Here is a 13,272-nt window from a genome sequence, read left to right as displayed (position 1 = left end):
GTGGACTTTACTGCAGAGAAAAGATTCATGATGATAAAAAACAGTTCCCTAAACAAAAGCAGTGATTGAGATTTGTAGCCTCGAGCCCAGATTTGTATCTCATCATTTAAATGCATTTATTTTTTTGTATAACAAATATATTCAGGAGAGAGCAAGGTAAGTTTTCAAGGGAAAAGAACTGTGAAAGTCAAAATGCATATACTGTATTAAGCAAACACACAAATGTATAGAAGACTTGGTAAATTCTCTTGCATAAACTCCTATATAAGACAACATTGTGCAAGTATTATTACAAAAAAAATAATATTGTAGTTGATACAAAGCATGTGCACTGCATTCAGACTGAAAGTCATGCCAACTTGAATGCCGTTATAAATTATGCTGAATAACCACATCATGTTTCCTCTCCAGCTACTTTCAACATGCACTGAGCTGTCAGCCAACAGCAGCTCCTTCAGCTTTTTGACAAGCTGATGATTAGGACCGTTTATTCACAGTTCTTATGTCAGTTTAATTGGTATTTATCAATAGTTGTGTGTGTGTGTGTGTGTGTAAAATATTACGTCCAGTCAATCAAGTTAACATTCTTTAAATCACAGCAATTTAAAATAGTTAAACAAGCTAATACAAAATGATATATTAATGATAATGATGATAATAATAATGGAATTACTTTTTAAAAAAAATTTGGGTACTGTCTAAATCACCTGAGGTGAATGAAACTTGCTGTGGATCCTCCATAGCGGCACTGCTAAATATCAGCCTCGCACACATCCTATAAAGCCAATCAAACGTGGAAGAATTAGCAAACGATCATCCCTTTTGAAAGAATCAATACATTTCACATTTTCCCATAAACTGAAAGTTATCTGAATCTGAATTTATAAAGCAAAGAAGCCCAAGAAATGGACTTTGGTTAAAAAAAAAAAAAAAAATCTAACCAAATATACAGAAAAAAATGTCTCAATTCAAATTTTAACTACTGTACATCTACCAAAACATCACATAATGATAGCAACATATGTGTTGATCGAGGGAAAGAAAAATCAGCATAACCAACACGATCTTATGGCAATTCATACATATTTCAGGAGGTGGCTAATTCGTACGAATTCATATGACCTTACTAGTACGAATTAGTATGTTTTTTGCTAAATCGTATGTATTTTATGAGTTACCGAATTCGTATGAATGACCTACAACTAACATACCCATCACTGGCTTTAGACAAATTGTATGATTTCATATGAGTGAGGTCGTACGAATTCGTACAAATTAGCCACCTTGTAAAATACGTACGAATTGGTCATGAGATAGCGTTGGCATAACGCTTCATAAGCTCAAACCTAAACTCAACTACTGAGAGGTAATCTGATGAACACACACTCTCTATCACACAACACTCACACACGCTCAGTAAAGATACGCACTGGAAGTTCGATTGATAATGATATTGGTAATATGACACGTCTTTGAGAAAAGTGGCAACTACAACCAATCCCTTCTACAGTACATCCGACCCATCAAGGTTAATATATGTGCACTCTGTCTCAGATGGAGGATACATTAACGTGAATCACAAGGGAAGTGAATGACAAAGGATGTTAACTCCGGGCCTCATTGAACAGGGTTTTACTGCATGCCAAGTTTGATTAAAGGAAAATCCACATTTCAAAGAACAGAGAAAAGATATAGCGGAGCAGGATGTCAGGAAAACACAGAGAGAGAGAGTGGCTTCTCTCATGGGGTGTTGTGTTGGGGTAATATCATGTGTTGTGGTTGTACTGTTAAGATTGTCCAAAGGCGACAGAGAGGTTTCCTTGGGCGGGATGGCTGGTTTTAGGGGAATGCGGTGGGGTAGAGGCTGAGGGGCTGGCTTTCATTGGTGGGGAGAGGGGATCGGTAGCCCTCGAAGTTCCGGGGAATGCTGCCGCTGGTGGAGCCAGAACTATTGCTGAGCGTCTCGATGCTTCCCTCCCTCTGCAGCTCTGCTGCATTAAAAACAGAGAGAGAGAGAGGAAGATGAAGCAACATAACAACATAAACACAACTCACACTGCTGTGCTTGATGACAGGAAAGATTTGAAGTGATTCACTCTATTACTGTAAAAGATGTGTTAATGTTAAGACCGGCAAATTATAAGAGTTTAGTTAAACAAATATCACAAGTTACTTGTAGTTGTTCAGTTCAAATATCAAATGAAGTGTTTGCAATTCATGGATGAACATGGTGATTCATAATCATCTGAACTTCTGTAATGAGATGAACAATGCTTCAAATTTCAGAATAATAACAGGAATGTGAGAATCTTGGGAAAATGATCATTAACTTTGTTGTTACAAAAGATTTCTATTTCACCTAAAAATGTTGTTCTTTTGAACCTTCTATTCATCAAAGAATCATAAAAAATGGTATCATGGTTTCCACAAAAATATTAAGCAACTGTTTTCAACATTGATAATAAGAAATGTTTCTTGAGCAGCAGATCAGCATATCAGAATGATTTCTGAAGGATCATGTGACACTGAAGACTGGAGTAATGATGCTGAAAATTCAGCTTTACCATCACAGATTTTAAGATGCATTAAAAAAGAAAACACTTATTTTAGTTGCAATTTACTTTAGTAAGTGCTGAATAATATTAAATAACTACAAGTACTTACAATAGAGTTACGGTTAGGGATTGGTTTAAGGTTACTTGTAATTATGCATAATATACTGTTATTACTATAGTAAGTATGTATAGTAGCATGTAATTATGTCACCTTAAAATAAAGAGTTACCTTAAATTGTAATAATATGTCAAAATATTATTGTTTTACTGTATTTTCGATCTATTGAATTAAATGCCTTGATGAGCAGAAGAGACTTCTTTCAAAAATCTTTGCAGTCAATAAATACTGAAGAAGAAACCATAGCAACAGGTCACTCAGGTACCTGAGTACTTTTTATTAGAATCTTCATTGGATGGAATATTGTCATTATGACTTACATATACAAGCACATAAAAAAAAGACACTTTGCATTAGTTTAAATTATCTTTAATATCAGTTCATGTTTAGGTGATGGTGCAGCTAACAGACTGCGGCCTGAAAAACAAAAAAACAAAACATACATTATGCTTTCTCGTAAAAAAAGCCTCCTGTAAAAAAAAAAAAAAAAAAAACTTTAATAGATGGTTAAAGTGTGAAAAAATAAACAGAAACAAAAACTGAAGAGAAAATATGAAAACCGTAAAAAAAAAAAAGAAATAGATAATAAATAATAAACAGAGCAATTCCAAGAGGGTCCTCAGTGCTGGGGCCCTAAATATTGGTGGCTATAAAGGACAAGGACTGAGTTTTGGCACCTTGTGGAGAGTGTTATTCTCAGCATGATTTGTACTATATATGTTGCGGATGTTACATGTTGTTAAACTTTGTCTATTGTATACACAGTCACCGACAGCAGGGACTCATAACCACTGAGATATATGCAGTGTTTTGAACATACATCAGATGCAGAATGGTCATGTCCATAATTTTTCAGTTTTTATCTGGTGTGTATACAGAACATCTCAAACACACACTGTACGGTGCTAAAATGATAGCAGGGACTGGGTGGCCACATTCCCCCCCGATGATTTGCGCTCATGGGGGAGGAGAGGAGCTGTTTGTTTGCTTTTGTGCACATACCCCTGTGACAGGTGCTCGTAAATCCTATTCTACAGGCTCAAAGCTAAAGAATCGTGCCAGGGAAGAGACGGTGACTCTGCTTTTCCTCGTGTGCCCAGCAGATAGCACAGGCACACAGTGTGGCAGAGCCGAAACCCGCTCGCATGTGGGCATACGCACCACTCTAAACAAATAAGCACTGGTTAAATGATGCCACGCAGCGCTGTACTAATTACAGGCAAGGCACAGATGGTCAGGGCCCACACCTGGAACGGAGAAATGTACTGTCGTGGACCGCAGGCGGCGTGTTTGTTTGTGAATCTGCATGTAAGGGAGAGCGCCAGCGGCGATAAGTTTCCGCTAGAAACTGTGCTCTTGGCCTTAGTGCAGTGTAAATAATGATGTCACACTCTAGGGGTGGGGAGGATGAACAAAATCTTATATCATACGAGTAACTTTATATCACAATTTTCACTGGAACTATATATATATTATAAATATAAATATAAAAATGCATTAGACTATTTTTATAATTCAGTAAATTAAAGTATTTAATTTACAGTAAAATCCAGTAAATACTTTAAAAGTATAATTATACAGAGTACTAATAATTTGTAAAGTATTTTATTTACAGTGAAATCCAATAAATTAAATTCTTTGGTATAATTATTAATTAATTTTTAAATTAAATTGTATAATTATGTAAAATACCATTCATATGTAAATAATAATAATAATAATAATATATATATATATATATATATATATATATATATATATATATATATATATATATATATATATATATATATATATATATAATGCATTAAAATATTTTTATAATTCAATAAAGTTTTTAATTTACAGTAAAATCCAGTAAATTAAATTATTTTGTATAATTATTCATTAATTCTTAATATTTAGTAATTGTTAAAATAAATTGTATTATATTATATGTATTATGTAAATTGTATTATATAAAATACCATTCATATGTAAGAAAAAATATATATTGTAAAATAAACACTTCAATAATATAATTATATGAAGTTATATTCCAGTAAAATCTAACACATTTAATTTAAATAATTATAGAATTATATGACCATATACCATTTATTTGTAAAGTATTTAATTTGTAGTAATATTCAGTAAATTAAATACTTTACAAAATGAATGATAGTTCATAAAATTATATATTTTTTTAATTTAGATTTAATTAGGATTTTATTTGATGGACACAAACCAAAAGATAGGAATATTTGTCTTAAGTATATATAAAATCATGAATTTCTCCAGAAAGTGGTCATAATTATGAATAATAAATGATAATTGATAAATATAAGCAGCAGTACAAAAACAGCTACTCCATGCGTAAATTATAAATATGATTGGTTGAGTTGCAAGTCATAAAACATATAATTCATTAACTCTAGCAGCCTTCTTTTATATTGAATACTTACAAGCGATATAAAATCTTCCCCTAAAACTTTTTACACACACTGTGAAATCTTTCTGTTTCTATTCCACCTCTCTGCATTTCTGCAGGCATGTCTGATCGTTGCGGCTGCACCACGAGTGCCTGGTCCCCAGAAACCAGGCTCCAGCAGAATGTTATAAAACAGGCTGGTTTTCGGCAGTAAACACCAGTCCAGCGTGGCACAGACATTTCTAGATCCTAGAATGCTGTTTGCTGTGGGTAACCAGCACATGCTTACACATTAGACTCACTCCGGGCAGAACACAACTCAGTGACAGAGAACATGCGGCTTGAGCGCAGCTCACTGAGGGGGAGTCAGCTGGTCATTAGATGGAAACCAAACAGGATCAAAGCACATAAAGAGCCCTTCATCAGACTGTGCTGTGCCAGTGTAAATGCCAATGAGAGAGTGGACCCAATTTGTGCCTCCATTATGAGGAAGAGAGAGGGGTAGATGGGACAGAGGGCGTAACATACTCTGATGTACGTCCTATAAGAGTTCAGTTTCTTGTTTGCACTTTAATCGCAGCTGCAGTTGATTAGTATTCTCTTGTCATTCTTTTCTCCAGTTCATGTTTCTGTGCCTGACATGATAAATCCATGTGTAGGGTGAATGGGGCAGGGGTGGATTTACCAGGCTGGCAACTGCTACCCAAAGATAAAGTGCTGCCACCCCAGATTTATCCCAGTATAAAATATTAATGTAACCATGTTTTCTGTACCACAGCGTAGCTGCTGGGCTATAAATAAAAAAATCTGCTGCACTACTGCTCACGCTCTATATTGTTAACTTCATTAACAGGTTCATTTTGGTGAGTCAAAAACACACAGCACAACCAGTGTAGTCCAGTTCAACTGTTTTTACATTTGTTTGTGAATCGAAAAATTAGAGCAATAAACTCAAGTTCGGATTGTCTGGATTGCAGTATTATTTTTCACAATAGTTCCCGTTGTTTATTTTGACCTGCGTTGTAACTATTTTTGGCACGAGATTCTCCAACTACCCTCTCTCCACTTTCATCATGGATCTATTTGCCATCCGACTTAATAAAATGAAATGAAACTAATAAGAAGTTGGGTAAGAATCTAATCTTAACTAGACTGACATATTTGAAAGACAAACTTTATGTTGGCTTGACAAGGTCTTTTCTTAAAATGTAAAATAATTTGAGGATTAGGATAGATAGACAGAAAGTTGGGTGTTCTGGGTTGTTGCTCAAGTGTTGCAAGGTGGTTTCTATGTGGTTGCTAGGGTGTTCTGGGGGATCTTCCTTAATGCCCACATACAGAAATCTGTTAAGAAGTCTGAAGTCTCAGTGCTATTAAACTTGATGCACTAAAACTTGTGATTTTTTTGTCATCCAAGTACCTTAAATTACATTAATGCATTCTGTATGTAGTAATAATAGGCCTGCTCTAATGAGCTCAGAGACATTTAAAATGTGTTGAAGTGTTTAATAGACATTATATAAAATATATGCCCTGGATATCAATATTTTGTCTTTAGGGGTTTAAAGGAACACTCCACTTTTTTTGAAAATAGGCTCATTTTCCAACTCCCCTAGAGTTAAAAAGTTGAGTTTTACCGTTTTCGAATCCATTCAGCCGATCTCCGGTTCTGGCGGTACCACGTTTAGCATAGCTTAGCATAGTTCATTGAATCTGATTAGACCGTTAGCATTGCGCTTAAAAATGACCAAAGAGTTTTGATATTTTTCCTATTTAAAACTTGACTCTTCTGTAGTTAAATCGTGTACTAAGACCGACAGAAAATGAAAAGTTGCGATTTTCTAGGCTGATATGGCTAGGAACTATACTCTCATTCAGGCGTAATAATCAAGGAACTTTGCTGCCGTATCATGGCTGCAGCAGACGCAATAATATTACGCAGCGTCTCTCACAAACGTCCCGATGGTTGCAAGGCACGTTCCCTGTGCAAGCAGGGGCTCACGGGCGCTGCGTAATATCATTGCACTGCTGCAGCCATGGAACGGCAGCAAAGTTCCTTGATTATTACGGAAAATTGGAAAATGAGCCTGTTAAGGCGAACTGTTCCTTTAAGGCGAATTGTACCCCTAATGAATTTATGATGCTAACTGCAAAATCGAAACTATCAGCCATTTCAACTGAAAGACAAAGGCTGTGATATTAACGTTGTCCAATAGAGGGAGCCACATGATAGTGAATATTTTAAGCCTAATGTTTTTCTATCAGTTCCCATCACTTTGAAAAGAAATAAATGCATTAATCTAGTTCATTTGTTTAACTTTGGTGTACTGACAATATAGTTTTATAATATAGGAAATCTGTGAAATACTTAAAGATCATAAAATGTTAAACTATAGACCCCAATGAAACAAACTTTTCAAGTTGCCAGACATGATTAGCTATATTGCTGTCCATTTAAAATGAAGAGACCATTTATTTGTCTTTTTCAAGATAATATATATTATAAAATTTCTATATAGACAGTTATTTACAGTTACGGTATGAATAATAAAACAAACACTTAAACTGCAAGTGTAAGGTTCGAAATATATCATAAAAATAAAAAGGTTTCACTTTCAGTGAAGATTCCAGATGGAATTTTCCAACTTAAATCAAACCACATTATAAAATACATTTCAACTGCATCACTAATCATTCACATGGCCTATTGGTGCTTGGACCCTGATGATTGTCACGGTTATGTTTTGTTTTTAATTAAAGTATAGATGATACATGCTTGCTTGCTTTGGTGTTGCCACCCCTCACAGTCCTCATGTCACCCTATAAATAATTTTCTATATCCACTCCTGGAGTGGGGTAAGATGTGTCAGTGGGCAAACTGTGCTGCTTCTTAAAGGGGTAATTCACTGCTGGTAAGATGGGCTTTAATAAAATTTGGCTGTTGATGCCAGTGCAACCCCGATTGTCATGGGCAGGAATACAAACATACGGAAGTTGTATCCGTAGTTTTAAACCAATGATTAATTTCTAATACCATTATACACATGTGTCCTCATAAACCATATAAAAACACACACACATTTGTTTTGCTATTAGTGAGGACATTGCATAGACTTCCATTGATTTATTTTTATTTTTATATCAGGTCAAAGATATTTTCTATCACCTAACCCAACCCCTACCCCTAAATCTACCCATCATAGAAACATGTGCAAAACACTACATTTAAACAAAAACTTCTTGTAGCTGATTTATAAGCCTTTTTAACTAGTGAGGACCAGTGAAATGTCCTCGCTAGTGGGTTGTCAAAGTATTTCACAATATAAATGAGGACATTTGGTCCTCACAAGTATAGCCAAAACAAGTACACACACGCACACAGTTGATAGTTATTTAACAGCCCCTCTGAGATTATCACTCAATTGTAAAGCTGGCATTAAGGCAGCTATCCTCATAAAAAGATGGGAATTAGCAGCTGAGGGGCATTGTGAGTGTGTATGGGACACTTTTCCTCTGACAGGACTTCATCCTGTATCCAGTTTACTCATTCTGTCTAGGCTATTAATAGTCAAGTGTGTGTGAGTGACTCTTTCCGGACTGGAAGCAATGTCCAGTGCCAAACTAACAAGACCCTATCAGAGAGGATGGAAGGCAGGAATTTCAACCATTAAGTCCCACCCACATGTGAAAGTCTCCATATTTCATGGTAATGCATAATGAGCTTTCAAGAACGGTGCAGGTAAAGGTGGCTGGCCTCCATTGTGCTTTTAATGACATATAATGAAAACCTACTGTAACCTCTGCTGCCCTGGCACATACCATCCTCCAGCAAGGGCACATTTCTCATTTACTCATTAGAACCAGAGCAGAGCTATTGGTGGAGGCCACGGTGATGCATGTGTGGGGGATCAGACATCCTCTCTCTGCATGCAGATGGCCCGGAGGGTATGAACGTAAAACAGACCAAACAGACTCTTTCACTTCATGATCATTCCACAGAAAGTGCTTTTCATTACTATCGGCCACCCTAAAAACTGGCTAACAACACCCTAGCAACCAGCAATAAAGTATTTTTTCAGAAAGAAATCTAGTTGAGTGTAGATTTAAAAGTGCGAAAGACGGCAATGTGAGTTATGAATGATAAAACTTGCAGTCCTAAAAAATGCATCACATTTATGACCACGACCACACTCTCAGATCTCACTTTGCTGCTGTGTTTCTAACTAGAACACAGTGTCGAAATGAAAGCATATTCATGTTCCTGCATATAATGTCCGAACTCAAGGAGGCTCTAGTGTAGCATTATCACAGAGGTGTGAATGACTCTCCACACATACACTTTTAGGTTTAAATGATTCATTTTCTTCTCAGATATACTCTTTCCTTTTCTTACTTTTACTGAAATAACACAAAGGTGATGAATGAGTTGGAAGAGCAAGAGAAAATATTTCTAGGAAATGTTATTCCTGGACAAATGATGCTGAAGTCTGCCGTCTGATGCTAAAATATCTAGCTTCCGCCAGACTTTTTTCGTAAGTTGAATATGGATGGCGTAAGACGTAGTGTTAAGCGTTTTGAACTGCGAGAGGTGTTACACTTTCTTCCTAAGTTGAATACATAAGGCAGTCTGGTGGAAGGTAGATATTTTACTTTATAACTTATTAAATATGGATAATTTTCTTACACAAAAGCATCGCTTCGTTTCAGAAGGCCTTTATTAACCCACCGGAGCCGTGTGGAGTACGTTTATGATAGATGGATGTGAACGGAAACTCATAGTTGGTCCCGTTCACTGCCATTATAAAGCTTGGATGCATCAGGATATTTATTAATATAACTAATATAACTCTGATTGTGTTAATCAGAAAGAAGAAACTGGTCCTGTTCACTGCCATTATAAAGCTTGGATGCGTCAGGATATTTTATAATACAGTGGCACGTGAAAGTTTGGGAACCCCTTGCAGAATCTGTGAAAATGTGAATAATTTTAATAAAATGAGAGATCATACAAAATGCATGTTATTTTTTATTTAGTACTGTCCTGAGTAAGATATTTTACAAAAAATATGTTTATATATAGTCCACAAGACAAAAAAATAGCTGAATTTATTAAAATGACCCCATTCAAAAGTTTGGGAACCATTGGTTCTCAATACTGCGTGTGGTTACCTGGATGATCTATGACTGCTTTTTTATTTTGTGATGGTTGTTCATGAGTCCATTGTTTATTCTGAGCAGTTAAACTGAGCTCTGTTCTTCAGAAAAATCCTCCAGGTCCTGCAGATTCTTCAGATTTCCAGCATCTTTTGCATATTTGAACCCTTTCCAGCAGTGACTGTATGATTTTGAGATACGTCTTTTCACACTGAGGACAATTGAGGGACTGAAACACAACTATTAAAAAAGGTTCAAACATTCACTGATGCTCCAGAAGGAAACATGAAGCATTAAGAGCTGGGGAGTGAAATTTTTTATTATTATTTTTTTTTAAAACAAAATAAGAAAAAATTGGACATCTTTATCCTGTTCAAAAATTTTCACCCCCCGGCTCTTAATGCATCGTGTTTCTTTCTGGAGCATCAGTGAATGTTTGAACCTTTTTTAATAGTTGTGTTTGAGTCCCTCAGTTGTCTTAAGTGTGAAAAGACGGATCTCAAAATCATACAGTCACTGCTGGAAAGGGTTCAAATATGCAAAAGATGCTGGAAATATGACGAATCTGGTGAACCCAGTGGATTTTTCTGAAAAACAGAGCTCAGTTTAACTGCTCCGAATAAACAATGGACTCATGAACAACCATCACAAAACAAAAAAACAGTCATATATCATCCAGGTAACCACACGCAGTATTGAGATTCAGTGGTTCACAAACTTTTGAATGGGGTCATTTTAATAAATTCAGCTATTTTTTTTGTCTTGTGGACTATATATAAACATATTTTTTTGTAAAATACCTTACTCAGGACAGTACTAAATAAAAAATAACATGCATTTTAAGCTCTCTTATTTTGATTGAGTAATGCATGGGGTAATTTTAATTTTAAAGTAAACTAATAATTTAACAATAAACATTTTTAAATACTCTGAGCTCTTAGGTTGTTAATCAATCAATGGCGTATTTACTTCTGTTGAAGCCATTACTCTGTATTATTTCAACTTATTTTACAAAATAAGTTTAAATTACGCCAAAAAAAGCTCAGCAGTGACCACCCACTCCCATCAAGCTCTGCAAATTACATACTGTATGTAACTCAGATCACTTATTCATCATATCTGGATATTTTTCGGGTAGTTTTAAAATAATATTTATCATGGCGTACTTGAAATCAACAACATTAGTTTTATATTTTTCCATTGATTTTCATTTGAATACACCAATCAAAAGTTTGAAGTTGGTAAAAATGTTTTTAATGTCCATCAAGGCTGAATTTAATTGATCGAAAATACATTAAAACCAGTAATATTATGAAATTGTATTACAATTTAAAATTATTTTATTCTTATGATGGCAAAGCTGAATTTTCAGCATCATTACTCCAGTCTTCAGTGTCACATGATCCTTCAGAATTCATTCTAATATGCTGATTCCGATTTGGTGCTCAAGAAACCTTTCTTCTTATTATTTTAAATGTTGAAAACAGTTGTGCTCAAACTTCTGAATAGCACTGTCTGCATTTGCAGTGCTTCGTGGGATTGTAGTGCCCTCATTAAAGTAAAGTATCCCTTTAGTTTTTTTGTCCAATTTTCAAAAACTATTTTAGTTCAAATCAAAGTTTGTAATGTTGTGGCTCACCTTGGAGCTGGTTGGCTTGGTTCATGCCTTAAAACTCTACCATAAAGAATCTCTATGGAAAAAATGAATGGGGAAAACGCTTCCAGAGGCAGCACAGCTTAAAGTGCACCGTTGCACTTTATTGGGACGCTTGCCTTAGCAACGCCACTAATGACTCTCAAACGACTTTTCTAATCCAATTGGTTTATTTAAACTGTTTCTGAATAGTATACAGTGATAGCAAACTTTTCAAATGTGCTAAATGGACAAAACATGGCCAAAATCCATTAAGATAAACATGACTGATTCTTTATTTATTGCACAGGCCATAAGTAGACCACAGCCTCTGAATAAAAAACCCAAGTCAAACAAAATCACTCAGATTCTGCCAGCATTAAGAAGGTCTATTACTGCTAGCAGAGTAATTGGTTAAATAGTTGCTCAAGGCGCAGGTCTCAAATTTAAGCCAGTGGGATGGAAGGCTCATGCCATTTACAATTACAAACCACTCAGGCTGGTGGCTTAATTTGAGTTTTGATTCAATTAGTTGATTTAATTGCTGTCCATATTGCTTTATGTCTCTTTGATTGATGGGCACGGTCCGCATGACGGCCGTGGAGCCGTACGCCATGCCAAGCATCTTGAAATGTGGGGCCAGTACACACACACACACACACACACACACACACACACACACACACACACACACACACACACACACACACACACACACACACACACACACACACACACACACACACACACACACACACACACACACACACACACACACACACACACACACACACACACACACACACACACAGTCTCTCTGATGGAGCAAGGTTCACTAAAGCCCTGTAGCCCAAGGAGGAATCCTGCACTCAGCTGGTGTTTCAGTGAAAAGCACCATTGCTCACTCACTCGCCCCGAAGCTCAAGTTCGCACATGCTCACCAACACCACACTGGACGACGGCGCTTTAAAGCTGAGCTTTCATCTACTAGCCACAAAAACATTAGAAAATAAACAGCAATGCCATTTCTGCTTTGCATAATTACCATTTTGTTTTGCATTAGTCAGATCATCACTAAGCAATTAAATAATAGCGCTAAATGATGTTGTCCTCTTTGAGCGCACGATCACCTGAAAGTGCCGGAACGCCTCTAGAGGAAGAAAGAGAGAAAATGTTTATTCACAGCACAGAGAGAGGCGTGTGTGAGTGCTTTCCTAAGTGTGAGGCCATTAGAGCACCGTGTGTGTGTGTGAAAGGGAGGCAGCGGCACAGGCAGCGACAGTCACACTCTCCCTCCCTCGCTTGCTTCACGTCCTCTCTCCTCTTTTCACTTTCCTGGAAAGTGCTGCAGTCAGGTCAGTGATCTCATATCGGTGTGGACCGTTAGCGCTGTAACGCCTTT

General features: G+C 36.3%; 1 protein-coding gene across 6 annotated transcripts in view; it reads right to left on the bottom strand.

The window, feature by feature from the left end:
- The window catches only part of bcas3 (BCAS3 microtubule associated cell migration factor), a 256,386-nt gene continuing 243,114 nt past the window's right edge, over positions 1 to 13,272 (bottom strand). For 2 of the 6 annotated variants that reach the window (XM_067365260.1, XM_067365261.1), the window contains exon 24: positions 1 to 1,991. In XM_067365260.1, the coding sequence (XP_067221361.1) occupies positions 1,840 to 1,991 (152 nt within the window). In that variant the 3' untranslated portion in view covers positions 1 to 1,839. Of the gene's footprint in view, positions 1,992 to 12,785; positions 13,021 to 13,272 lie in introns of those variants that run through there. The other 4 variants (XR_010892170.1, XM_067365263.1, XM_067365262.1 and 1 more) reach the window with 3 other exon arrangements.

The sequence above is a fragment of the Chanodichthys erythropterus genome, chromosome 17, assembly GCF_024489055.1.
Source record: "Chanodichthys erythropterus isolate Z2021 chromosome 17, ASM2448905v1, whole genome shotgun sequence".
Taxonomy (NCBI): domain Eukaryota; kingdom Metazoa; phylum Chordata; class Actinopteri; order Cypriniformes; family Xenocyprididae; genus Chanodichthys; species Chanodichthys erythropterus.
The sequence above is the reverse complement of the archived record's forward strand: the minus strand, read 5'-3'. Positions and strand labels throughout refer to the sequence as shown.